Here is a 25407-nt window from a genome sequence, read left to right as displayed (position 1 = left end):
ATAACTTACTATCTGATCTCTTTGTCCTTACACTTAGAAACAGAAGACTAGAAAGCAGAAACTACTTCTCCAAAGCTCAGAGAAAGCAGGCAGACAGACAACAAAGACCTCAGACACAAAATTCCCTCCACCCAAAGTTGAAAAAATCTGGTTTCCTGATTGGTCCTCTGGTCAGGTGCTTCAGGTGAAAGAGACATTAACCCTTAGCTATCTGTTTATGACATGCTCTTTCAGTCTAAGTTCCATTTTCCTGGATTTGATGCCAGGCCTCTGTAAATTTCATTTGCCCCTGCTATGAAAGTCCAGTGGTGCCTAACCTCTCAAATGCAATGGAGTTCATTCCACAAGCACAATAAACACCTGCCGAGATTCTTTCCTAACACATGCCCACAAACAGTTTGGAGGACTTGGAAACATTGCTGACTGGCTGATCAGCAGCAGCAGCAGCCAGTCACAAGCACAAAGCTATATATCTGCTGTCACTATTGACCAAAAATGCTGCACTTTTAACTCATCACCTACTTAGTTCTAAATAACAGCATGATCTGGCGAGCATGTGCCAAGCATACCCTGACTGTACCCCACCGCTACTGACATCAGCTCCAGGCACTACTGTCTGCTGTCACTTCTTAAACTCATCTCAGTTTCCATACACTTTATCCCAGGATTGCCTACTCTCCTGATTTTATCATTAGTCTTGCAATAGTTGGCGCTTTTTTTAAAGCCCTAGCTCTGGAATCCTGTGATTACCTGAGAACCTCAGCTTTCATTATAAAACATACGTTTCTAGTCCTCTTTGTTGTGGACAAAACCTTGGAAATGTGACCCGAGTGCATCCTAAAGGCACTAAAACCCAAGGCTACTAAAAAAAAACCCCATTTTAAAAAAAATCATGATGTTTATGCCCATCTCATGATTCCGGGAGGGTCTTGATTCTTTATTTTTGAACACTCAGGGTTAGCAATACTGATATCTCAATACATTTCAAGACCTTTGGAGCCAGGGTGAAGATTACAATTTGCTGGCATGGCTAAGAGGAAGCTATCTCATGGACAGGAAAATCTTATCCTACCCATGTTGTAAAATTACTTGGCATTTAACAAGGCTTATATATATGGCTGTTATTTCTCCCAACACTAGCAAGGGCATGTTTTTCTTAGGCTTTCAAAATTAATGACTTAGTTTAGATTAAGGACTCAAGACAGGAAGGAAGTATCCATGAGAGAACAGTGTGTGTGTGCGTGTCTCCTCTGTAACATGCTGAATCATCTGTGCCGTACCAGAAGTCGGCCAGGCTGATTCCTCAGATAGTTAAAAGGCCCAGGTCAGAGAAAACAAAGAACAATTTCATAGCTCTACATGCCACTCAAAAATGCTTTCAAACTACACCAAACCAATCACCCATAATTGAGGCCAGTTTGCGGTTTTACCTGTGAAGTGCCTGGAGAAAATTCAAGTTCAAACATGACTTTACATTTAAGGAAGCTGAAAGTGGAAATAAGATACAGCCACAGGATATAGTCAGTCTGCAAATCCCTCTGCTGGGTGCATTGGGGGTGCTTCTCAAGAGGAAATACACCTCACAACCTTGGAGTAAGGAATCTGGAGCATGAGGAGCAAGTGACATCCAGTTATCCTGATGCATAAAGTGATTTCCCGTCAAAATAAATAAATAAAAGGATCTCATATGTGGGGGGTGGGTCTCTGACCCTCACCCCCACCCAGGGCTCCCTCTGCCCCTCATGGTGAATGGGTCTGTCTCCACTCTTCTAATACCATTGCCTCTTTTCTCACACATGGAGTCAAGAGACTTCAGCTGTTGCAGATGAGACAGTCACCTATTCCAATTCTCTAGGATAGGAGAGTCCTAAAGTATCAGGTGTCCTGCAAATGAGGTAAGCAGGACATTAATAGGGTCCAGAAATATATGGTGGGGCTGTGACAGGATTATGCTGGGTCATGACTCAATGCAACAAGTTTGACACACAGGACAATTTATTTTAAAAGGTGACAAGCCCAGACCAAAAGGCACTAGAGGCCCTCTCCGACAGATCAGACTGAAATAAACAGTGATCTTTGCACCGTCATAAACAGAAACAACACTCCGGTTACATGAGAATTCAGAGATCTTACTACTGCGTATCGCTGAAACCGAAAATGAAGCTTGGGTTTTCAAACTAGAACATGCTAGGTTGGGTGCGGTACCCTCTCCTTATCATGGATCACCATGGGAACATACCCCTCCCAGTTTTACTCTTTCCTTCAAACTGGTTTGCCATTGCCATCCTTTGATTTTTTCGCCTGTTATCAGTGGAGCAGAGATTAAAGTCTGGTGAACTGAACTGATCATGTCTGTCAGTCATTAGATAGCACGTTCCCTCTTCAAGCCATGCTACAGACATTAACAAATTAACCCTCACAAGCCCAGGCCACGTGGGTAAATGGGTGTTATCCTTGCTTTACATACTGGAAAACTAACTATGGCTACACTAGAGAGCTTACAGCTGTGCCACTGTAAGATCTCTAGTGTAGCAGTTCTAAGACAATTAATCAATCTGTCCCCACAAGCAGCAGCAGCTATCTCAGCAGGACAAGCCCTCCTGCAGAGACAGTGCTGTTCACACCAGCGCTTAGGTCAGTGTAACTTACGGTATGTCGCTCAGGAGGGTGGCTTATTCACATCCCTGAGCGACATAAGTTATACCGGCATAAAAGGTAGTGTAGACATAGCCTGAGGCACAAGTTAACTGACACAGCATTTCAGGTTATGGTTTATTACAACAATCTATAATCTGCCAACCCCCTCTTTTTGTCCTATTATTAACAGGCCACTCGATCTTGAATGGTCCCTTAGATATGTGCTAACTACTTATGCTAAACAATCTGTTTCACCCTGCATTTAGCTGTGAAGCTAGCAGTACCTTTCCCAGAAAAGCTCTGTGTGGCTCAAAAGCTTCTCTCTCTCACCAACAGAAGTTGGTCCAATAAAAGATATCACCTCCCCCACCTTGTCTTTCTCCCAGCACATCAGCAGCAGAGCTATAGTTAGAAATCAGGATGTCTTGGTCTCCGTCTGTGGCTGCTTAGGAGACCATCATGTAATCGGCACAATACCAACTTTAGCTATTTTTTCCACATTCTTTTCTCTACAAACCTCCAAGTTGGAAGCCAAAGTATGAAACAAATTATTTCTAAACCTAGCACTGTGCCAGTAGCACAGGTGCTGGGAAGAGCAGACTGGCAACCTCTAGAACTAGCAAAACTCACCTCTTTACAAACACCACGTGCCACCGATGCATTAATCTAGCAGCATCGGCACCAGCTTTGCAATGAATTATCCATTTTGCTCTTCCAGCTGGGAACTCTGCGTTGTGAAAATAGACCAGGGAAGGAAAATGAGCCAAGCGCAGAGAGAGTCAAGTTAAATTTCATTTACTGGATATTCGATTGTCAACTCTTCAAAGCAGGAACTGCTGTCACCTTGGGTCCTGCCCAACGCAAAGCATGATTTTAGAAAGACCAGGTGGGGGAGGTGCTATCTTTTATTAGGCCAGCTCCTGTTGGTGAAAGAGAGAAGCTTTTGAGATCCATAGAGCTCTTTTCCTGGCTTTCTTCAGCTCCCTGGAGCTCGAAAGCTGGTCTCTTCCACCAACAGAAGTCTGGTTCAATAAAAGATTTCACCTCCCCCACCTTGTCTCTCCCTATCCTGGGACCAACCCGGCTACAACAACACTGCAAACAAGCATGATTTTGACATTTTCATTCAGATTTAAATACCCAGGCATCATCTAGATGATTAATGGAAAATATATATCACATCAAAACATCAGCAAATCCAAGCCAAAAATAGCCAGACCACAGAATCACAATGCAATGATGACTAATCATAGACTCATGAATGTTTAAGACCAGAAGGGCCCGTTACAATCCTCCAGCCTGACCTCCTACCAGGTCATAAGATGTTACCAAGTGGTTCCTGCATACAACCCATAACTCTGTCAAGCTAGAGTCTATTATTTAGAGAGACAAGTATAACAGAAAGCCCTGGAGTTGAGGTCTGCTCAATAAGACTTTTTCTATTGACCTCTTTCAGTCTATTGCATTTAATAGATGGATAAGTCCCCACCACATAGAATTAGCAAGAGATCAGAGCCAGTACCTTGTATCAGCCCTAGCTCTAAACTACATTTCCAGAACTTTCTAGGGAAGTCCTGTCTTTCCTGGAAGGGAAAAACCCAAGGGACATCAACTTATCTGGCCCTGTTATTTCTGAGCACCCTGTAAGGTATTTATCCTCAGGACCCCCTGTTGAGGTGGGGAAATGCTATTATCTCCATTGTACAGATGGAGATCAGATCCTCAGGGTATCTAGGGCACCTCAATGGGAACTATACACCTAAGGATCTGAGCCTCAGGCCTAGGGTAGTCAGGAGTCTGGTCAAAAAGGGACCTGATGGTGTCCGGTCAGATCTACTGACCAGATACCTGAAGTCCGGTTACTGTGGGCAGGGAGGCACCAAGCCATCACCCTCGCCAACCCCTACTCAGCCAGGGCTGCCACCTACCTGCATCGGGTAGATGCAGCTTCCAGCTCCGGCTTCACAAGCAAGTCCCTCCCGACCCGAAACAGAGGTTGGGGAGAGAGGGGAAGAACAGCAAGCAATGAGAGGAGGGGGGAAAGAGAAGGCCCAGTGTCACACAGGAGGAAGCCTTTGGTGGAGCAGTAGCCTGAATGCCATTGCCCCAAGTCCTAGGCTAGAACCCATAACCTCTCTCTTGAGCTCCAAAAAGGAAAAACGTCGTTTTACCAACATGTGCACACGGCCCCTTTGAAAGTGGAAGGGAAACAGTCTCAGTCCTTGCACTGAGAGCAGAAATTCACATAGCTCAGGACACGTCTAAACTGCAAACGCTGCATCGGCACCGCTGTACAGCGGTGCCTCTGTAGCACCTAATGAAGACGCTCTAAGCCGACGGGAGAGCGCTTTCCCCATCAGCATAATTATTCCACTGCCCCGAGAGCTTCTCCGCCTATGCAGGGGGTTAGGTCAGTATAACGATGTCAATTGGGGGAGGGATTTTTCACACCCCTGAGCAATGTTGTTATACCGATATAGGTTTGTAGTATAGACCAGACCTCTGTGTGCCCTATCCAATCTCAACACTGCTCTGCGGATGGCATCATTAAAGGTTTATCTCCCCTTTAAAGGAATTTCCAATAAACCCCAGAGAGCAAAATCATCATCACTTTAGATTTTAAAACTATTGATGTAAAAAAGAGCAATTTTATTACTTTTATGAAATTATTTGCATAATTGTTAAATGCTAATAAGACAATTAGCAATTATTATAGCTTAATAATGAGCCAGCAATAACTGGCCTATTGTATTTTAATGAAATTCTTAATTGTAGCTGGGGGTCCCGAGGTTCTTCTGTCCAATCTCTTTTTCCATTAGAGACGCTGTTCACATGACCAAGACGAGGATAAAGGGGAGATGAGAGGGGTTACTGTGCCGAGACAGAAGGGAGTTCTTATAAAAAGGTCATTTTTACTTAAAAGGGAGAAAATGAAACCTTTGGACTTAGCTGCTTTAGGATCAACTTCACCCTTTCCCATCCCCCAAAATCCATCTTCCTGTTTTCCCTTTCAAAGGGAGTCACTCATCCTAGGAAAACGTTGCTGTCAGGTGATGCAGGTTGAAAACATGTTGAGGAGGGGACTTGGGCTGGTTCACGTGCCCTATACTGGCAAAAGTATTTACAATGGTAGCCCACAGTGAAGTGATGTGATTCACTGTGCCAGCCAAGCGGCCTTGAGCTTTGATTTCATCACACTAGGCTATGGCAGGCGGTGGACAGACCCATGGGAACAGTTCTCTCTCTCTCTATATGGGGCAGATAGGAAGTGAAAGAGAGGGGTCTCTCATCCCCTTTCTGCGCACACAAGTCTCTTTTTTTCTTCCTTAGGGTTAGAATGAAAATGTTGGTGCCTTTAAACATGAAATCCCAGGTTGCTGGCTGTTACCAGTACCAGGTTCCGAGAGCAGCCTTTACTTTCCACTTCATCACATCACATCACATCTGTAGCCTGTATTACTGATAGCGCTATGTTCTAGTTCCCCTGTCAGAGCGTATGTTCAGAGACGGCCACGCTCTGAATCACAAAGATACAGATGCAGCTCATGAGTTAGTCATTCCCCACAGCTCATTCTCTGCAGCCCCTCCAGTGTGCAGCAACAAGTTTTAGTACCTCTGGAAACTAGCCCCCTAAGCTGCCACTCCTAGGCTAAAGACAAACCCCAAATACACACCTCAGAGAGTGAGCACAAGAGACTCCTCTTGCCAGATAAACTTGCTAAGAGAGATGCACAAACATCACACACAAGAGTCACCCCAACATACACAATGCTGAGAATGACACAGCACACAACATATATACAGTACAAAATACACAATATCAGTATTGGCAACCCCAAGGGTTAAAAAACTAAGAGTCAAGTCCCCCCTCCCAAAAAAGAGAGAATTTTAAAATAAATAAATACGTTTGAGGTTTGTTGTGCTTATCTCTTGGTGTTTGAGCCTTTTGGGGTCTTGTCTTCAAGCTTTTCTCCACAGGCTAGAGACTTAATTTTAAGAAAAAGAAAAGCTGAGAAACCCATGTAATAACATGACTCCAGGAGATGGGGCTTTAAGAAAAGCATCAAGTATCACATGACTTGCAATCAAATTGCAGGAACTGGCAACACTTCTCATGTAATCCCATGAGCCTAGGAGCTAAAGCTTTAGGAAAAACAGCAAATATCATGAGATTTGCAATAAAATCATGAAAGTTGGCAACACCACAAAATGTAACACACACCCCAGGTAGTATATACTCTTCTCTTGTGCCTATAGAGCTGTGGGAAAGAGAATGACTCCAAGTGCAGCTTTCAAAGGAGCCTCAGTCCGGTCTCTACTTTTGCACGTCATCACCAAGGTGAACATTTTGGTTATGTATTCACTCTCACACACACAAGCAGCAGAATTTCCATTTGTAAAACCCATCTGCGCTGGATGAATATGCACAAGTGGGATTTGCCTGTCCCTGCCCTCACATATGCAAGTGACTGCCTGGGCACAAAGAGAGGTCAGAATTTGAATATTTGGCCAATGGACAACTAATCAGACGGAAACACCCTTCAAACGGTCAGGGTTGGTCCTGAGACAGTGGAGCCGAAGGGATCTCCCCTGCAGTTATACAGCAGCAAACGTAGCTGGCCTGGCGCGAAGAAGCAAATACACCAGAACAGCCACATAGCAGCCAGCACTGACAATCCAAGGGCAGGAAGACATGTGGGGAAAGAGACAGAAGATGTCAAGAAAAGGACTGAAGCTGAAGCAGTGGTTCCTATTATTTATTAGCTGTATGGAGATAGTGCCCCCTCCCCCCCAGGACCCCACTGTGCTGGCCACTGTACAAACACACAACCAAGAGACAGTCCCTGCCCGGCCGATTGTCCAACAGCCTATGGACTGGGAATCTAAGCATTGAGAAGAGATTCATACAGGCCAGGCCACAATAGCAGTAAAACCCGGTGTGGATCTTTTCCCCAGCACACAGATTTCCCCCATACTTTCAGGCCCTGAAAGGAGAAGCTTGCTGATATGCTTACATGTGTGTGCCTGTGCCTGCCTGCAAACATACGAGTACATGCATGCTGACAGACACTCCCCTATACATGCACACACAGGCAATTACATGTGCACAGATAATGAGCTCTGTTATCATTTGGCCACCTGGCTCTTGGGCACTGAATGCCACTCATACAGCATGTGTAAAATCAGCACGTATATCCTGCAACTAGTGTCACTGGCTGCTCTGTTGTCATTGCTCAGCTCAAAACTTTCCTTTCTCCCACAGACTCTGCCTTTGGAAATGCATTTCTTCACTTCTGTGCACTGGGCAACTTGAGACGGGAACACATGATTCTTAGCCCACGTCTGACTCACATTCCTGGCTTAGTGTCTTTGCTCTCTGATCAGTGGGGGACAAAGAGGGAATTTCCACAATACACCATGTGACTCTACAACAGTTCTATGAACTGGTTTCTTTTTTAGGACTTATTTGATCATAATCCAACAGGAAGAAAAAGCAAATCGCTTTAAAGGCAGCAGCATCTCTAACAATCCAATACTTCTGCTCCACATCTGACACCAGAAAGCTGGTGGTAGAGGGATGAGTGACGGCTCATTGAGTCTGGGTGAGCGTGCATTGTGCTTCCCTCTTTCGTCTTACTTTACTTCTCCCGCCCCTTTCCATTCATCACAGGATCATGAGTATTAGAGATGCAAAGGCTTCTACGGGGTGAAACGGTCACCTGGTCCTCACAGCCAACGCAGAACTGACCCTCACAGTACAGTCCGTCTCCTCTGTCTGTCGCTACGCTGGAGCATTTTGTCCAGACTGATGGGAAAGAATTGATGGGAACAAAGAGGGTCACCTTCCCCCCACCCACTAGCCTTATGCTAGGACCAACGACATCATCTCAGCCAGCTCGCAGAGAAGTTAGACTTTTGTTTCCCTTCCCTCACCCTCAGAAGATGCTTCAGATACTCCCCCAACCCTTTGCAGACAGTGGGCTGACTGGGTTTGACCCAGCACCTCACGGGGTTTGACTAGAAACAAATGTCCAGCCACTGGTGAACTGAGGAATCGTGGCCTCCTGCAGTGCACACAGCCCAGGCACCTGCTAAGGAGCTGTAACACCTGCAGAACCTCAAGGCCCTCTAGCGGTCACGGGAGGTATAGAGTGGAGGGATTAGCCAGGAAGCCGCAAAGCACCAGAGTTGAAGAATGGAAAGGGATCCCTAGCTCTAGACCAGGGGTCGGCAACCTTTCAGCAGCGGTGTGCCGAGTGAGTCTTCATTCACTCACTCTAATTTAAGGTTTCGCGTGCCAGTCATACATTTTAAAGTTTTTAGAAGGTCTCTTTCTACAAGTCTATAATATATAACTAAACTATTGTTGTACGTAAAGTAAATAAGGTTTTTAAAATGTTTAAGAAGCTTCATTAAAATGCAGAGCCCCCTGGACCAGTGGCTAGGACCTGGGCAGTGAGAGTGCCAATGAAAATCAGCTCGTGTACCGCCTTTGGCATGTGTGCCATAGGTTGCCTACCCCTGCTCTAGGGTGACCAGATAGCAAGTGTGAAAAATCACGATACTTTTTTTTTCCCCACGGGGAGGTATGGTTGCATATATAAAACAAAGCCCCTAGTAATGGGATGGGCCTGATAATATCAGGATATCTGGTTAGCCTACCTGGCTCTGGATAGCGGGTGAGTACTCCACATGGTCCCAAAAGCCTTGCTAGGCTAGTGTGAAGATCAGGAGTCTGCATGCTTCACACTTCTGCACTGTCACACCGCTCAGGGCCCCCATTCTATTGTGGAAGGGCCTCAAGGCCCCAGCTAAAACATCCAGGATTGCCCTGGAGTCTCCAGGAATTAAAGATTAATCTTTAATTAAAGATTATGTCATGTGATGAAACCTCCAAGAATACGTCCAATCAAAACTGGCAACCCTACCAAACACAGGCTCACTGGATCAGAGTCTCTGACAAAAATAGCCTAATCTGAAGAAGACAACCCAGAGTAGAGAGGCGACATCCCCCTGCTAACGATGCGCGAATGCATGTGTTCTAGTGAAGGGATCCTGAGAAATAAGCCTGGAGCAGGGGATGGGTCTGTCCCTGCTTAAATATGGAAGGATTCTAACTAGGGTATTTTAGACCCAGAGTCTCTGCACAGGTTGTTGTCCCAGTTGAGTGCAGGTACTGAGAAGTGTAATGCAGACGCCAATCAGAGAAAAGAAGTTCAGGCAACAGCTACCAAATAGGGAGGCACCAACGGTGCTCAGAGATGGATAAGGCTGGACAATGGCTCTCGGTGGGCTTGGGAAGCCCCTATAATGCTCCTGATGTTCCCTGCTCCATTCCCTGAAGAAATGGTTGCAGTGTTTGTTTGGGAGAGAAGGTCCAAGGCTGAGGCTGGAGAGGTACGGGAAGGGGGACTGATGTCAGGATCAGTTTCAGGCACTATTTGTGTGTGCCCAGAGCCCTGCTGGGTCTGGTTCCGAGTCAGGCTGCTCCTGAGCTGCAGGGTGGGGGGAGTCACTTTCAGCCTCATGCTCTTGTGCCTTGACCCACAAGTTGGGGGTGCTGCAGGAGCAAATTTCCTCTGGCCTTGTCCCCCGCGGTGGCCTCAGCTCTGCTGTACAGGGGAGGTCCAGGAGGAGGCTGCCCTTCGGAGCCAGTGCTTGGCCACTGATCTGGGTCTCCTTCCAGTGTTCCAACTCTAGAGCTCTTACTTGAACCTTCCATTTCCTGGGGGGCTTGGGGCTTCTTGTGTTCTGAGGCAGACGAGTCCCTAGCGAGGGCTCGGTCCAGAGCTCGTCCCTGAAGTTTCAGTTGTCTCCTCAGCTTCGCTCTGCGGTTCTGGAACCAAACCTAGGGAAACCCAAAGGAAAACAGGCATTAACAAACCATCTTTTTGCCTGCCTGCACTCTTACGTGCTGCTGGCAAACTGGAAAGCATGGGGGTTTATAAAGCATCTGTCCTGCATCAGTCTCCCCAGGCTCCTCTCGGAGAGCTGTAGCTCCAGGAATCCAGAGAGAGATGGTTACACAAGTGAAGGTTTTAAACCACAACAGACATTTCAGGTCATGACACATAATGAGGGAAAATCTCATTGCAGAGGAAGGAAGGAAGTCAGACTCAGCACACACAGACACTCCTCCTCCCTCAGCCAGTTCTAGAGGGAGAATCCTAATCCCCTTTCACCCTCCACCAGGGAACCAGACACTGTCACCTGGGCTCCCTGTGCACCTCTCCCTCCCTCATGAGCTGGGGTTGCACAGAAACCAGGGGACATGAGCAGCTCTCTTACTCTGAGCCTGACAATGGGTCTCAAGCCTTATTTCCTCACCCCAGACCCTCCAGAAATGGGAGGGATCCACCACCCTTGTTCTCCAGAGACATGGCAAACAGCAGGGCAGCTGTCAAAGGTGTCAGAGGTGATGAGAGGGGAAACACAGGATAGAGAGTGGGGGCCATGCTAGGCGGAATCCCCACTTCAACTATTTCCTACCCCTGAGAGGAGCCTGATCTTTACTCCAGCTTTCCCCCACGACCTGTGGCTGCAGAGTTACTGTCTCCAGAGTCAACAGGCAGGCAGAGCTGAACCCACCATCTAAAGGTTCCCTCCCACCTCTTACCTTCCCCTGCCCGAAGCAGGTTCCTCAGGCACCAATGCCAATGGGGCTGGACCATTGATGGGGCTTGGAATAAGCACAGTGAAGTTCAGAGCAAACAGGAGGTGACAGAGCCTCCTGCAGCAGAGTCCTAGCCCCCTGCTCAGCAGCCTCAGAGGCTGGATACAATGAGCTGCCCTCCCGGCCAGAGGTTCAGGGATTGGAATTCATTGTAAGCTCTGCAGACAAGGGGAAGGTGCTACTGCCAAACACTACCCTGGAGCGCAGTACCCCATGAGCATCTGGTACCTGAACCCTGGCCTCTATCAGGTCTAGCCGGAGGGCTAGGGCCTCCCTCATGAAGACGTCAGGGTAGTGTGTGGTCTCAAAGGCTGATTCCAGCTCCTCCAGCTGCCAGCTGCTGTAATTGGCTCGGGTGCGTCTCTGCTTCTGCGGGCGAGCTTCCTCTGGAGAAAAGCCACAGTGATCCCCAATGAACTAGTACCACTCACCAGACCAACTTAGGGGACAAAGAGTGGGCAGCACTCCACTGGCACCACGCTAGCCCTGCCCCCTCCACCCCTCTCTTCACAACCAGCCCCATGCCCTCCCATGCACAGCCTGTCCCCTTACCAGGGCCTTTGTCTCTCAACATTGAGACCGAGACCTTTCAGTCAATCACATGAGGAGAGGAGACCCCTCGAGAGACTTGCTGTTCATTTTATTTTAAGTCTGAAAAGCCTTCACTCCTCAGTATCTAGATTTCATTCAGCTGATTTTGTCTGGGCCATTTCATGGTAGTGTCTGAGTGCTTCATGATCTCAAACATATTTAGGATGGGATGGGTGGCACTGAGGTTATCTTCGGTTTAGCGGTAGTGCCCTGGAACCCCAGCCAGGGACCAAGACCCCACCGTGCTAGGGGCTGCAGAAACACAGAACAAAAAGATGTCCTGCTTGCACTTGGGCGAGTGTCACAGGGCAGCTGGTTCCCGTAGACCTGGATACACTGAGCCCAGTGCCCCTGGACCAGAACAGATGCGCCTATCAAGGGCTGCTAGTGGTAGCTGGGGCAGAGGGACTGAGACAGGCTGCGCCTTGGGGAAGGAAAGCCACATTAGGGTGGAGCTAACTCCTGTGGTGGGTCCCCAGAATGAGGGGCCAGGAAGCAGCCTTGGGGCTGTTGCTCCAGCAAAACTGACTGACACAGGGAAACTGCCAGGAGCAAGACAGCGTGAAGCCTAAGGCTAAGGAATGAGCTAAAAGGCTGTTTTCTGGCTGTTCGCTAACCTCCGTTAAGGAAATAAGGCCCCCCCCTTTGAAAAGCCTGGGCATGGCAGCGGATGCTGTGGGGCTGGGCAGAAGGGCTGGCCTGGGGACAGAGGGGTGCCTAACACCACCAGTGAGCAAAGCAGGTTCCTGGGGCCAGTCACATCTTCATCCCACTCCGCTCCATCATGTGCTTTGCATACAATACATAGTGAAGAAATCTTTTAAGGCAGGATGGGGTTTATTAGGACTATTTTTTGTACCCTATCACTTGCTACAGTACTTGGGGGCCAGCTGGGTAAGGCCTAGGGGGAGCGGATAACAACAAACCAATACATTTTAGAAGTCTCTAAACTGAACTCCTCTCCTACACAATCGCATCACAATGATTTTAAATTCCGGTATCTCTGGATCTTCCAGGGGCTCAAAGCAAGGACTGTGCACCTGCTGGACACTGGGGAATTTACCCCGTCCCGTGGGGTCCCTTTGTCTAGCTTACCTGAGAAGTCTCCCTGCTCCCCCAAACCTGCGCCTTGGCTCGCCAGCAGCAGTGCTTGTTTGCAGGGCTCCGGAGGGCTGCAGGGCGGGAAGAGCTGGCAGCTGAAAAGGGGAGCTGGGAGGAAGAGGCTGCAGACAGGAGTGGATGCGAGCTGGGCTGAGAAAGCAGGGCTGTAGAAGTGAGATGCAGCTGGGAGTGAGGACACCACATATTCTGAGCTGAACATCCTCCACTAGGGACACGAGCAGAACTGCTGCACCTGGGTGGAAAGGAGACAGGTGGAGGATTCCTGACTTTCTGGCCCATGAGAATCCCACTCATCCACCAGCAGGGAAGGGAAACGTGAACGAGCCTTGCCCATTGGGGAGACCAGACTCCAGTTAGGCTGCAGTCCAGATTAACCAGGGAGACACTGTTCTAGTAGCCAGATGCTGCAGAGAAAGGAATGAGAAGCCCCAAACAAAGACACTCTGGAATTACTTTCCCATGGGGAATGTATCTCCCTGATCTCCATCAGCTAGAGGTGGGTCATGCTCTGAAGCAGGAGGGGGCTTCTCTTTTGTGTGTGGGGGGGTGGTTGGATATTGGGGAGAGCTGGCTTAGAAGCCTGAAGACCACAGACTTTCTTGATCCTGAAGGAGACTTCAGAGCCTGCTGTCTGGTTTCCCCCAAATGAGAGCACCAGCTACCTTCAGCAAGGCCGGAGGGCTGAGCAGGATTACTGCACCCAAGATTTGAATGAAGGATTGAGATTGCAGTATATGGCTCATACTGACGTCCTGGTGAGCTGGCTGGCTCTTCATAGTTGGGACAACCAGACTTCAAAGTCTGATGGTCAGATGCAGCCACAATGAACCAGACCTTGCTCACCTGAAACTTCTGTGGAGCTCATGGCTGTCAGAGAATCCTGTCTGCACACTAGACCCTGCTTGCTTGTCGGCTCAGAGGCGACATCAGAATAGACTCATAATACTGCAGTATTCAGGGCCCAGCCAAAGCCAGTACACCTGGAATATTAAAGCTGAAGAGAGATCTCTTCAACCTCAGAGCACTTCTGGGGTCAATTCAAGGTTTCTAGCAGGGAGAGACAGACAGGCCGCCTTGCCTATCCCTAAAGAAAACCACCTTGCCCATCCCTAAAGAAAACCGTGCCAATTTTTGTTTGTTACTTACATAGCACCTACAGCATGCTAGGTGACTACAGATAGTCACTCAATAGTTTACACTGTGACCACAAAGGAGCCCAAACTCCACTCTCCAGCGACATGGAATTCAGGGAGGATACGTTACCAGCTTAGAAGATGGAGGGAGGAAGAGAAAGACAAATGAGTTCCTCTGCACAGGCAGGGAAAGGAAATGCCCCTCTCCAAAGCTAATTTCACCCCTTCACTTCTCAGCATTAAGAGTACATTGCAACTCCTGAACATTTACTATGCTGAGGAGAGTAAAGTCCCACTCCAGAACCAACAGGTTTCCCTCTGCCCCTAGCACTGCAAGGAACACCTCCTTTTTGAGAGGCTATGTCAGCCCCAAAGAAGGGAACAACCATTAGGAACATGGCAATCTTGACACAATTTGCACCAGACTCTGCTCCAGATGGGTCTGAAGTCACAGAAGCTGTAGAGGAAAATGAATTTCAATGGGCAGGACATTGAGAACACTGGGAATTCCCCCCCCACCCCAGCACCCTTTCCCCACTGAAATCTTTCCCATCTTACCTGCACAGAGTGATTCAGAGATCTGCAGAAATGGCTGAGTCTTGGACAGGTGAGTTCAGGTGTACTGGTGGATTTGAGCTGTCTCTGTTAATCCAGGTATGTCCAGGAACAAAGTGGAGACTGGTCCTCGCCCTGCTCTCTTTCCTGCTCCAAAAACTAATGAGAGGTTCCAATTAAATTACTGTGGTGGTCAGGGAGGGGTCTCTGCTGACCCAGACAAATCCAGTGAAACCTAGAGCTGGTCTGGACTTTCCCAGGTGTGTCCATATAGGAGAACTGCAGATAGAGTCTCTGATCACCCACTTGTCTCCAGCAGGTGTGAAATAAAGAAACTTCTTACCTGAAGCCTCTTTTCCAAGGCCCTCCTTTCCCCTCCCGCATTCAGACACTAAATTAACTTCTTCACTTCAAAGAAACTCTTCACTCAATTAGAGGGGAGCATGAGCCAGGATTGAATTTCCAAGTAAATATTCCCACTAATGGCTCCCTAGCAGTGACCCGGAAAAGCTGTCTCACCTACATGAGGAGTTCACAGAGCTCTCTCTAAATAGGAGACAGGAAGAACTGCCAACAAGATTCCAGCTGAGCCAAATGAGACATCTGAAGCTACCTCCACTTTACATGGTATCATGTTCACTATGGAGGGAGAGCCCCAAGCTTTCCAGTCAAGAACAGTTGGATTTTGCTCAGCTTCTCCGACAGTTACGGTATTAATTTTGCTCTTGTGGATTTGCAGGAAGAGTTAAAAAAGCAACTAATAACAGTGTGTTCGACAGAAAGAACTATTGGTGACTAGAAATGAAGACAAGAGACAGTGGAGACCAGAGCTCATTGGAGCAGAGGGAGAAGAAACTCAGGAGTATGAATAGAGGACCAAGAGCATGGTTGGCTAGAGGAACCAGAAGCTGAGAACAGAGGTCACTGGATTACAGAGGCAAAGGCCTGGGAGCAGTCAGAGGCCAGGGCGTGGGTGCAGCTACAGCCCCCGAGGTGTTTGTGACTAGAGATGGGAGACCAAAAAGTAGCAAGCAGGAGAGAATGTGGTTTAGGCTGGCTAAGGCAAGACCCAGATGCAGCCCAAGTCTATGGGGCAGACGCATCTGGGGACAAAGGAATGGGAATGTGACCAGGAAAACAATGCCTGTGGAAACATGCCTCAAAGCGCTGGGATGGCTACAGCTAAGGACTACAGTGTCTGGAGCCTGAGGAACTGGTCTTTGAACCATTTGGTTAGTGCAGCTTAAATTCTTAATGTCCCCAAGATGAAATGTGCCAGCACCTTAGGGAGCACACGAGAGCCTTGGGGACTGTTTGGTATCAATCTTTGTGCTGTTATAACGATGTGCCATAGCTACCTGGACTTCTGGGGCTCCCAGCATTCTAGAGAGGGCTGGGTCCAGGGGCCAACCATTCAGGTTTGCTTGATCATCATACAAAGAATTGCCCTTCCTTTCCATGGTGAGGGCTATTCTCAGTGAAAAATGAGGCTTTGCAGTGACTCAGGCTTACTTCTCTCAGCTGGCTCTGCTGGGCTAGAGAGTCTCTCCAGAACTGAACACAGGCGTCAGAGCCAGCAAGCCGCTTGAGGGCCTTTCCCCAGAGAGTCCCCTAGGCACAGGGAGCCACAAGGATCTGTCTGTCTCTTGTAGTTGTCCCTTTCTGAACTGCCACGCCACGCCATCTGCCTTCAGGGTCCCTTCCTGAAAGCCTTTGAATGTGCTTGGGTCACTTCCCTGGAGCTTGGAGAGTGCCCTTGCGCTCGGGCAAAGTTTGGTCTGCAACCGCATCCCAAGCAGCATGCAGCTGAGAGCCACTAATTCAATTATTTCCATTTACCAAATTGGTGCCTCCCCTCCTTGTCCCTGGCATGGACACCCCACTGCTGACAGACGGATGGCCTTTCTCTGTCCCGCTAACTCCAGGCCACCTCAGAGCAGTACAAGACAGTACCTGTTTAGAGCACCTTCCTCCTCCGGCTGTTCCAGTCCAGTTGCCAAGGAACAAATGACAGCCCTCAGCTGACCAAAGGAAGCTGGTCACTTGCCCACTCTGAGCATAGCTGCAGGGCTTTAAATGTGCCAGGTGCTAAACAGCCAGGGAACAATTGATCCACCACATCTGACTAGAGGAAATGTGTGTGGTGGCCTGAGGTGGAGGCACAAGCCAGGTTGCTAATGTGAGAGCTCTCGATTACAGAGATCTCCCCTCCCCATCTCTTGGCCCATTCCCCCGGTTGTTCACCCCATTTGGCTCCCCCACATCTCCCACTGTATTCAGAGCAACATCTGTTTCCCGGACACCACAAGATCATGGTTGTGCTATCAGCCTCCCCGCAGGTCTAAGCAATCCACTTCTGGCCATGGGGTGATTAATGCTGTACCACATACAGGATTGGGGAGTGGAGTGAAGGCTGGATACCATTCCTGGACTAATTAGCCCATAGAATAGTCTCCCAAGGGAAGCACTGGGAGCTTCCTCATCTGGGACGTTTCCAAGCAGTTAGAGAATGAACTTGGGCATGTTCTGTAGCAAAGGATCTTGCAGCAGCAGGAGGAGGAAGGACCAGGTGACCTAGTGGATTGTTGCCATTTCCCATGGCTACGAGGTGGAGAACTTTGAGATTTCACTGATAAAATCAGACCAATGGATGATTTCTTCTTCCCTTCATGTGGAGGCTGGCAGTGGCTGGGAGCAGGCTGAGAGGGACTGCTGGGAAGCCTGCTCCCTCCTCTGTTGGAGAGAGACTCTCCACAGGGACTCGCTTCCCTCCCACGGCCTCCCAGTCAATAGGACACAGGCTGCTAAGAGAAGTGCGAGCCCCACAGGCCAGTGCCAGTCCATGCATAGTCCCTTCAGTCTCCCTCAGAAGCCAGTGCAGCCTGGAGAAGGGAGGAAAGAGTATCCTCCTGAGCTGTAACACTGCTCCAATGCGGGGAATACATAGTATATTCTCCAGCCGCTAGGTCAGGCCACTGGACTGATCACAATTTAACTCCTTGTTCCCCCCCACAAGCCTCCTCTCTACTAGGACAGGTGCCGTCTTCAGGCAGGAAGGGATCCCAGTTGTAGCAGAAACAAACCCTGAATGCAGAAGGCAAAGCAAAGCCCATATAAGTGTGAGAGAACACCAAACAGCAGAAAGTAACCGCCTCCCAAAGCGGTGGCCTTGAACGCCATGGACACAAGTGGGTGGAAGAGACAAGTTTTTGAGCTTTGGTCTCTTCTACCACCAAAAGTTGAGTCAACAGAAGATATAACTTCACCCAGCTGGTCTCCTCTCCTGTCCTGGGACCACCATGGCTACAACCACACCACGGATGTAAGTGTTGAGCATGCACCATATTGCGACACCCTAACTCCACATGGGTGTTTTCAGTCAGCTGAAAGGGCAGGGAAGCTGCAGAGAAGGCTCTGCTTTGAAGCCAGTAAATCTTTATAGCTTGAGGGATGACACTCACTCACTGGGCTTTGGAACCGGCTGGAGGGCAGTAACAGGGGCACAGGCTTGTACAAATGCTCAGCCACCAGCACAGTCTAAATGATTAGCCTTTGATTTTGTTTGGATCCTATTGTGGGCACTAACACCACACTCTGAAGCTGCAGTGGGAGTGAACCATCTAATAAAAACTACTGTTAGTTTTCTCTCTAGAGATCTGTAACCCCACCATTGCTGCAACAGTGAAGGAGCGATACATGGTCTTCTGGAGAAGGAATTTGCCTTTCTTTGAAAGGACACAGGCTGAAAACTGAGCTGGGCAACAGGGAGTCCTGCTAATCAGTGAGACTTTAGAAACACTGGACAGAGGGAGCAGGAACGGAGGGGAAGGGAACAGAGGGCAAGACAGTCGGAGGATGTGGGGGAGATACAGCAGGAAGGAGGCCATGGCAGATTGGAAAGAACACAGCTAGGAGAAATGGGTGGGGAAGAGGAGAGAAAAGGAGCAGAGGAAGGGTGTGTGTGTGTGCGTGCAAGCGAGAGAGATTGACTGTGTAAGAGAGGGAGACTGAGGGGACTATGCATGGACTGGCACTGGCCTGTGGGGCTCGCACTTCTCTTAGCAGCCTGTGTCCTATTGACTGGGAGGCCATGGGAGGGAAGCGAGTCCCTGTGGAGAGTCTCTCTCCAACAGAGGAGGGAGCAGGCTTCCCAGCAGTCTCTCTCAGCCTGCTCCCAACCACTGCCAGCCTCCACATGAAATCTCTGCTACGGCAGAGCTGAGTGCCATGGCATAGGTCTGGTTTATTGTTAGCGTGGCTACTGCAGAAGGTACAGGAGGAAGCCTGCCAGCAGTGATCCTGCCTCTTCTCCTTTGGCAGGGGCTCTGGCCTCTCAGGGCCAAGCACCAGGCTTCAATCGCCCTGTGAGAATGAGTGAGGGGATGCACCTCAAACCTGCCACTCTTTCAACCCCCTTTGCCCTCCACATGCCACAGAACAGGGAGGCTTCCTACATGACCTTTTCCACTCTGAAACCCCACACAGTGAGCTTCAGACACCCCACCTAGGCCCCAGCCTGCATCTGAAACCAGCCCACTAAATGCAAGAGCATCTGTGCCTGCTCAGGTACAACAAGATGTAACGACAGCTACGGGTTGTCCTTGCCACTGTCAAAGGGGTATAGGCAGAACAACGATGGTGCAGATTTCTGTAACATTACCTGTCCCCCAAGGGAAAGCAGCTTGCACAGAAGTTAGGCTGGTATGTGTCCTAGAGGACAATGAGAAAGCGCTCACGCTCCCTGCTTAATGCCTACACTAGACTGTCTCTTCCCACTAACCTATGAAAGCAAAAAGGCCTGCAGGCTTTTATGGGATTTCTGCCAACTGCAAACAAGGACGTTACGGGACCACACACCGAGACCCTTGTCCTGGAGCAGACACACAACCAAGCCTAGGTACATGAGCAAACTGGAACGCTGCCAAGGAGAGGTGCGGGCTGGTCAGCCCAGAGTGACAGCATGAAGGAAGGGGCTGGTGTCCTGAAATCACAGGCATGGGTGCAAGGACCGGAAGCCACAGGGTGGAAAGGGGGCTAGGGAAGGATGTGCAGTGGGAGAGCTGCAGGGAAGACGGGAGAGGGCTCTCTCAACACAGAGTCTCGCTCCTCAAACAGGAAAGGCACATGGAATGTCTGGACCTGCATCTTCTTTTCCCACCATTGCCCGTTAGTCCCGACTGACCACGTCCACCCAATCCACCTGGAAATCCTATGGGCACATGCAATCCTAGCTACTCAGGCTGGTAAGTGAACGAATCCTGTCCTCAGGAGCCCTGAATCCAGGAGGGTCATGCTTGTGTATCAGTGAGGGAGTGGGAACTGAGTGTTTCCCCAGGGTGCCCTGGGACTAATGCAAGAACTGAGCTCCAGCCCCAAGGCAGAGCAGGAACTGAGCAGCAGCAGCTCTCCCCAGTGCTTGGAGACAGGAGAGCGAAGTTCTTTCTTCTTCCTCTACTTTTTTGTGGTGTGGGAGGAGACTGGAGACCTGCACCTTGGTTCCAGTCCCTGCTGTGATCCCCGAGGAAGCAGTCAGGGGGAGGCTGAGGTGTTTCTTGCCTCCCCCCCCTTTGGCCCCTAATCCTGTTGGCCCCCGAGACAGGTATCCTCCTCCCTGCCACCAATGCACCTCAGTCCTGACCAGGAGCACCCCACCTCTGCCAATTCAGACCCCCAGTTCTACTGCTGCTCCTCACGCCTGATCTGCTTCGGTCCCTGCTCTTCCAGGCTGGGGTCTCTCCTTAGGACACTGCCAGTTCTGCAAAGCATTTGCAATGGCAGAGACTAAAACAAGACCACCACCCTCCTTAGGCTTTTACAACGGTTCCACAGTTAAACCCAGACCCCAGATTGGATGGACGTTTAATGCATTAATTCACTGTGGCAGGGAGCCCTAGGAAAGATCCTTATCCACTTCCATATCACATCCAGCGTGGGGCTCTTCTCGACAGGTCCCTGGATAACAGATAGTCATAGCTCTTGGAGACAAGGAAGCACTCCCAGTTGTGTGTTCTCAAGACTGTCTGTAACTGGATCCCTCTCCACTGGGCTGTCTGCATTCAGTCCCAGATCATTTGCAGAGTAAAGCCGACTGGGCTGAGAGGAAGGAGGGAACCCAAATCACTCAGGCATGACTTCAAAGCAGTAAACACAACCAGCAAGGGGAGCTCACCTCCAGCAGTGCTTGGCCTGAGCAGCTCACCCCTGATGAAGAAGAGCTAAGGCAGCCTGAGGCAAAGCAGGCAGGCGTGCAGAAGGACACACACACAATACCCAGAAACTTCTCCCCTGTCAGGAGGCAGCTGGTTTGCTCAGAACTGGGCCAGTTAAAAGCCTCCTAGTCACCTGTTAACCAGCAGTTTACACGTCACTGGTACCACAGCACCCAGCGATGGGCTGGACACAACAGATATGGCCAGACACCAAACACCCCTGCTTTCCCGGGGAAAGCAATCCAGCTTGGATTGCCTCTCACGGGACGGGCTCAGAAGGATTTATCTACTGAACAAACGTATGGTGCAGACGCAGTTTCTAGTGAAGTGTTCGTGTGCACAGAGCTGGGATATACCAGGTAAAATGCTAGTGGTCTGTAAGTCACTGAGCATCTCTCCCTAGCCCCACGTGTCTAGTGGCTGCCCCACATGGGAGGGGAGTTCTTCTGTAGCTCAGACACTTCTCTCCAGGCTGGCAGCACTCACAAGGCAGCAAACTCAGCTCCTGATTGTCTATGCCATAGAGCAAAGGTTCAAGGATGCTGGTTTGGCACCTATGCCTCTCTAGTATTTTTGCTCAGAAGAGACCTGCAGCCCAAGGCGGATGAACCATGGTCATGATTCCACTGTGGCCACCCTGGGCTCCTTCAGTAACCATCCATCTATCCCATTTCCAATGAACGAAACCATTTATAAACCTCTCCCCTCACTTCTCTGTCAAGGGAGCTTTTAGCTCACTCTCCTCCAAAGCAGAGGAGGGGTTTACAAGGCCTGCAGTGTATAGTGCTGTCAGTTTAGCTCAGCTGTGCTACTCCCTCTTGGAGGAGGGGAGGAGAGAACCAGCTCAGCCGGACGGAGATGAAACAGTTATAAACAAGGCGGGCCAGTGTCATTCCATCAGTAATGCTGCTGCTAACCATTTTAGAACTGTCACTTCTCCTGTCCCAGATAAGAGGGGTTGGGCTCCAGGCCCATCATCCCTGCATTCCACTCCAGTGGCAACACACTCCCCGCCTTGAGCTGTCTCGGCACTTCAAGGTGCCTCGCCTTCAAACCTCTCACACAAAAGCCCCCAAATTAAAAGCACTGGGAACTCAACCTGAAAATTAATATTGGCATGCATTAGTGATCCTATTAGTCTCCTGCCGCAGCAGCCGCGCTGCATTCACAGCCTCGATGACGGAGCACAGCTGGAACATTTAACTAGGTAATTCTAGTAGGCTCCAAATATTTATAATGTGTCCATCACCGTAGGATCTAGGCACAGGAGGGGTTGATTCAATGGAATGCACAGAAGGCAGCAAGTCGTAAGTGATGCCTCTTATTCAGTGAGATAAACACAAACTCCAGCTAGGCTAGAGGGGCTGCCAATGTCCTGCCAGATCAAGTAACTGCATCATTCACATCCTGGCCACCCACGTTTCCTCTCACACTCCCCCCACCTCTGAACTAACTTGCCGGTCTCGAAAGGGAATGGTTCAAAGCCAGGCACATGCAACGCAGCTGCCCCCACTGCAGTCTACCAGCAATCTTGCTTGTCCACAGCACAAAGTCTATGCACCCATCTCTGCCAATGAACCCAGAGTGTGGCCAGGAAACCCTTTCTGCTACTCCAGACTGGGATGCCTGCAACATGGCTGTTTGCCAAACACACCTAGGAGACACCTTGTTTCTTGAATAGAGGCAAACTAGCAAATGCGACCAACAACATGGTGTTTGGTTTCGCCCATTTCAATGTTTGTTCAAATGCATTATTAAAGACTTTGAGATCCAACCACGCATCTGGGATTTCCAGTGAAATTTCCTTTCTGCAGGGGGGTTCAGGAGCAGGGTACAAGCTGCCCCAGAGCTCAGCCAGTGCACTTCACACTCACCTCCTCTCCCTCTTGCTGTCACCGTCCCCAGACATTACCATTCCACCTGACAAACCACTCTGCAACGGCTGCTCAAATCCTGCCCTGCAGCCTCCTGACTATTCCTGACCTATACCACTGGGGGAGACACTTGCTTAGTGTGATGAACTGTGTAGAGGTTTCAACGATGCTCAATAAAGGGACTAAGTTCACAATAGCCAACAGATTTCATCTGTAACCCTTCAGACGCAAACTCAGGGCATTAATCCTACTGTCACTGAGACCTTCAGGAAAAAAACAAACTATTTTATTGACCTGATCTTCTTCAGCTGTTTCTTCACTTAATTTATTTCTAGTTAACTGTTACAGCCCCTTCATTGGTTGTAAAGCAGATGCTCTGGAACACAGGAGTACACTGCATCATTAACTGATGGCTCTGATCTCTTTACTTAAAAGGCCAGGTAAGAGAATGACTGGCTGCCGTTAGTGTTGTTTGGGGTTTTAGATACTCCCACTTTATCCTTCTCTTAGTGGGTTCCCCTTCCCTATGAACTCCAACTAGTGAAGAAAGTTGGGGGAAAGACACCAAAAGGTGCCTCACATTTTTTCCCAGGGCACGTGAAAAGAGGCCAGACTAACAGCAGTGGAGAGCAAAGTCTTCTACTTATCCTCAGAGCAGGCAGAGAAAAGGCAGTGGCAGTACAGGCTTCCCCTCTGCTGCCTCAGCCCTGACAGAGGGAGAGTAATTTAGACGATGTCTGCACTGTAAAAAGCCTTCTTAACTCTGGTTAGTTCACTTGGGTTAAGAAAACACTTTTTTCTGCAGTGCAGACCCTCAGGTCTTGGCTTCTCTGCTGAGAATGCTAACAAATGAGTCAATTGCGATGTGCATCCTTGTCAATCCTTGTCCCACCAGTGCATTTCACTGCCCAACAGCAACCAGAGCACAATGACCATCTCTACCACCTGCAGACCTAGAGGCGAATGGAGCCATACCTTGGTCATTACTGATTACACTGCATTAAGCCAAACTGCACTGACACCATTCCTGGGGTACAGCAAGAGACCAAGGGGAAGGAAATAGGACAGTCGGCCTATTAAGCAGAGACTTAGGAGATGTGTTTAATTGAAAGGGTAAGGGGGAACCTACTACTCTCTGCTCCTGCTGTCACAGGAATCCACACTGAAGGATCAAGCCACATGGCCTGCCCTCCCACCTGGAGATAAGGAGTCTGTCTGCAGGGATACTGGTGCACTGAGTCCAAGGGAAAATGGTTGTTGGGTCATCAAAGATGCTTTCTGTGTATACTCTGATGCCATGGAGGTGTTTCTGTGGGTGCAGCAAGGCACCTTTTGTTGACATACAAAAATAATAATGAACAGGAATCCTTAATGTGGCTGGCTGCCACAGCCCAAGCACAGAAGGTCAATCCAACAGATGCTGGGCCCACCTCCATATCCTCCAGAATGGTTTTCTGCTTGTGCAGAAGGAACAAGGAGCAAACAAACCCTTCTGGCAAAGAAGAAGAGCTTTGGCTGTAGAGGGCTGCAAGCAGGTTTTCTGTAAATGTCCTGTCTTGCGGAACAGCCGTCCAAAGAAAAGATGGAGAGAGAGCCTAGAGAGGTACTCAGAGAAGGACCGAGCCTAACGCCGAGAAGCAGTAATGCCAGCAGGGAGCAGAGAAAGGGAGCCTAATGGGAATTAGAAGAGTTTTAATTTAAAAAGGAATCACAATCAGTAACAATGAGTCTCTTGCTCTGTACAGATTTCTGTGTTCCTTCCAGCATGCAAAGGACAATCCAGAGGTCTAAGCTTAGAGAGCCCCATGGCAACTCTCCCTTCCCCTACGCCAAATGCTATGGCCTCCTGGATGCAAGGTGGTGATTGAAGTCATAGCCAGGGCCAAACAGGAAGTGGTAAATGCCATCCGAGATCCCAAGGACGTGGTCCCCTGTAATACGTCATGCACAGAAGCCCTTTTGCTCCCACCAAAGCGATGTCCTAAGTAGGATCTATCCCTGTATTCCTTCAATCAGACCCCGGGCATGAGCTCTCCTTCTTCTGCTTAGGCCGGCAATCCATGGTCACTCTCTCTTGTCCCCCGCAGCCCGCGGGCTGGAATACAAGTGCTTCCTCACAGCAATTCAATTCAACCGGACAAATCAGTTCCCAGGGCATCGATGTTCACATCATGGCTTCCATATGCAGAACCTTCAAGGCCTCTGAAATCTGCGAGCTGGTGTCTATCTGTCCATACATCCCAACCAGAAAGGCCCTGTGCAATAATACTGCTGCATGCTCTGTGAAGGGGAAAACAGAAGGGTAAGAGAACTGGTCTAACCAGTAACAATCATATGGCACACACGAAGCGCTAGGACTAGTCCCAGCAAGAGAAACATCAGTGCAGTGAAACTAAGTTTTAAACTCTCCAAATGGGGAAAGGCAGCAACTACACACTATCACCCCCAGGCATATAATTAACACTCCAGACAAGTATCTGATGGATACAAAGCACCTTAACTCAAAGAGGAAAATTGCTACATGATCAGAACTATTTGAGAGAGAAGCCAATGCTGGCAACGCGGGGACTCCTTGAAATAAATCCCTTCCATGGCGTTCAGAGTGAAGCTGC

General features: G+C 49.2%; 2 protein-coding genes across 3 annotated transcripts in view; both read right to left on the bottom strand.

The window, feature by feature from the left end:
* Positions 1-1109: 1109 nt before the first annotated feature.
* On the bottom strand, positions 1110-17406 carry LOC127057559 (paired mesoderm homeobox protein 2-like). 2 transcript variants are annotated; one of them, XM_050966379.1, is made up of 5 exons: positions 14716-17406; positions 12998-13256; positions 11540-11697; positions 10348-10486; positions 1110-3364 (listed from the first exon to the last, which is right to left on the bottom strand). In XM_050966379.1, the coding sequence occupies exons 2-5, from the start codon at positions 13221-13223 to the stop codon at positions 3264-3266; spliced, it is 624 nt and encodes a 207-aa protein (XP_050822336.1). In that variant the 5' UTR covers positions 13224-13256; positions 14716-17406; the 3' UTR covers positions 1110-3263. The 2 variants fall into 2 exon arrangements, with proteins under 2 accessions (XP_050822336.1, XP_050822335.1); XM_050966378.1 differs by lacking the exons at positions 1110-3364; positions 14716-17406 and having other exon boundaries at positions 6906-10486; positions 12998-13371.
* Positions 17407-23871: 6465 nt separating this feature from the next.
* INTS1 (integrator complex subunit 1) overlaps positions 23872-25407 on the bottom strand; it is a 38047-nt gene continuing 36511 nt past the window's right edge. Inside the window, exon 48 of the mRNA XM_050966278.1 lies at positions 23872-25075. Coding sequence (XP_050822235.1) covers positions 24960-25075 — 116 coding nt within the window. The 3' untranslated portion in view covers positions 23872-24959. The remainder of the gene's footprint in view (positions 25076-25407) is intronic.

This window comes from Gopherus flavomarginatus, chromosome 9 (genome assembly GCF_025201925.1).
Source record: "Gopherus flavomarginatus isolate rGopFla2 chromosome 9, rGopFla2.mat.asm, whole genome shotgun sequence".
In the NCBI taxonomy this organism is placed as follows: domain Eukaryota; kingdom Metazoa; phylum Chordata; order Testudines; family Testudinidae; genus Gopherus; species Gopherus flavomarginatus.
Note: the sequence above shows the minus strand (reverse complement) of the source record. Positions and strands in the feature narration are given on the sequence as shown.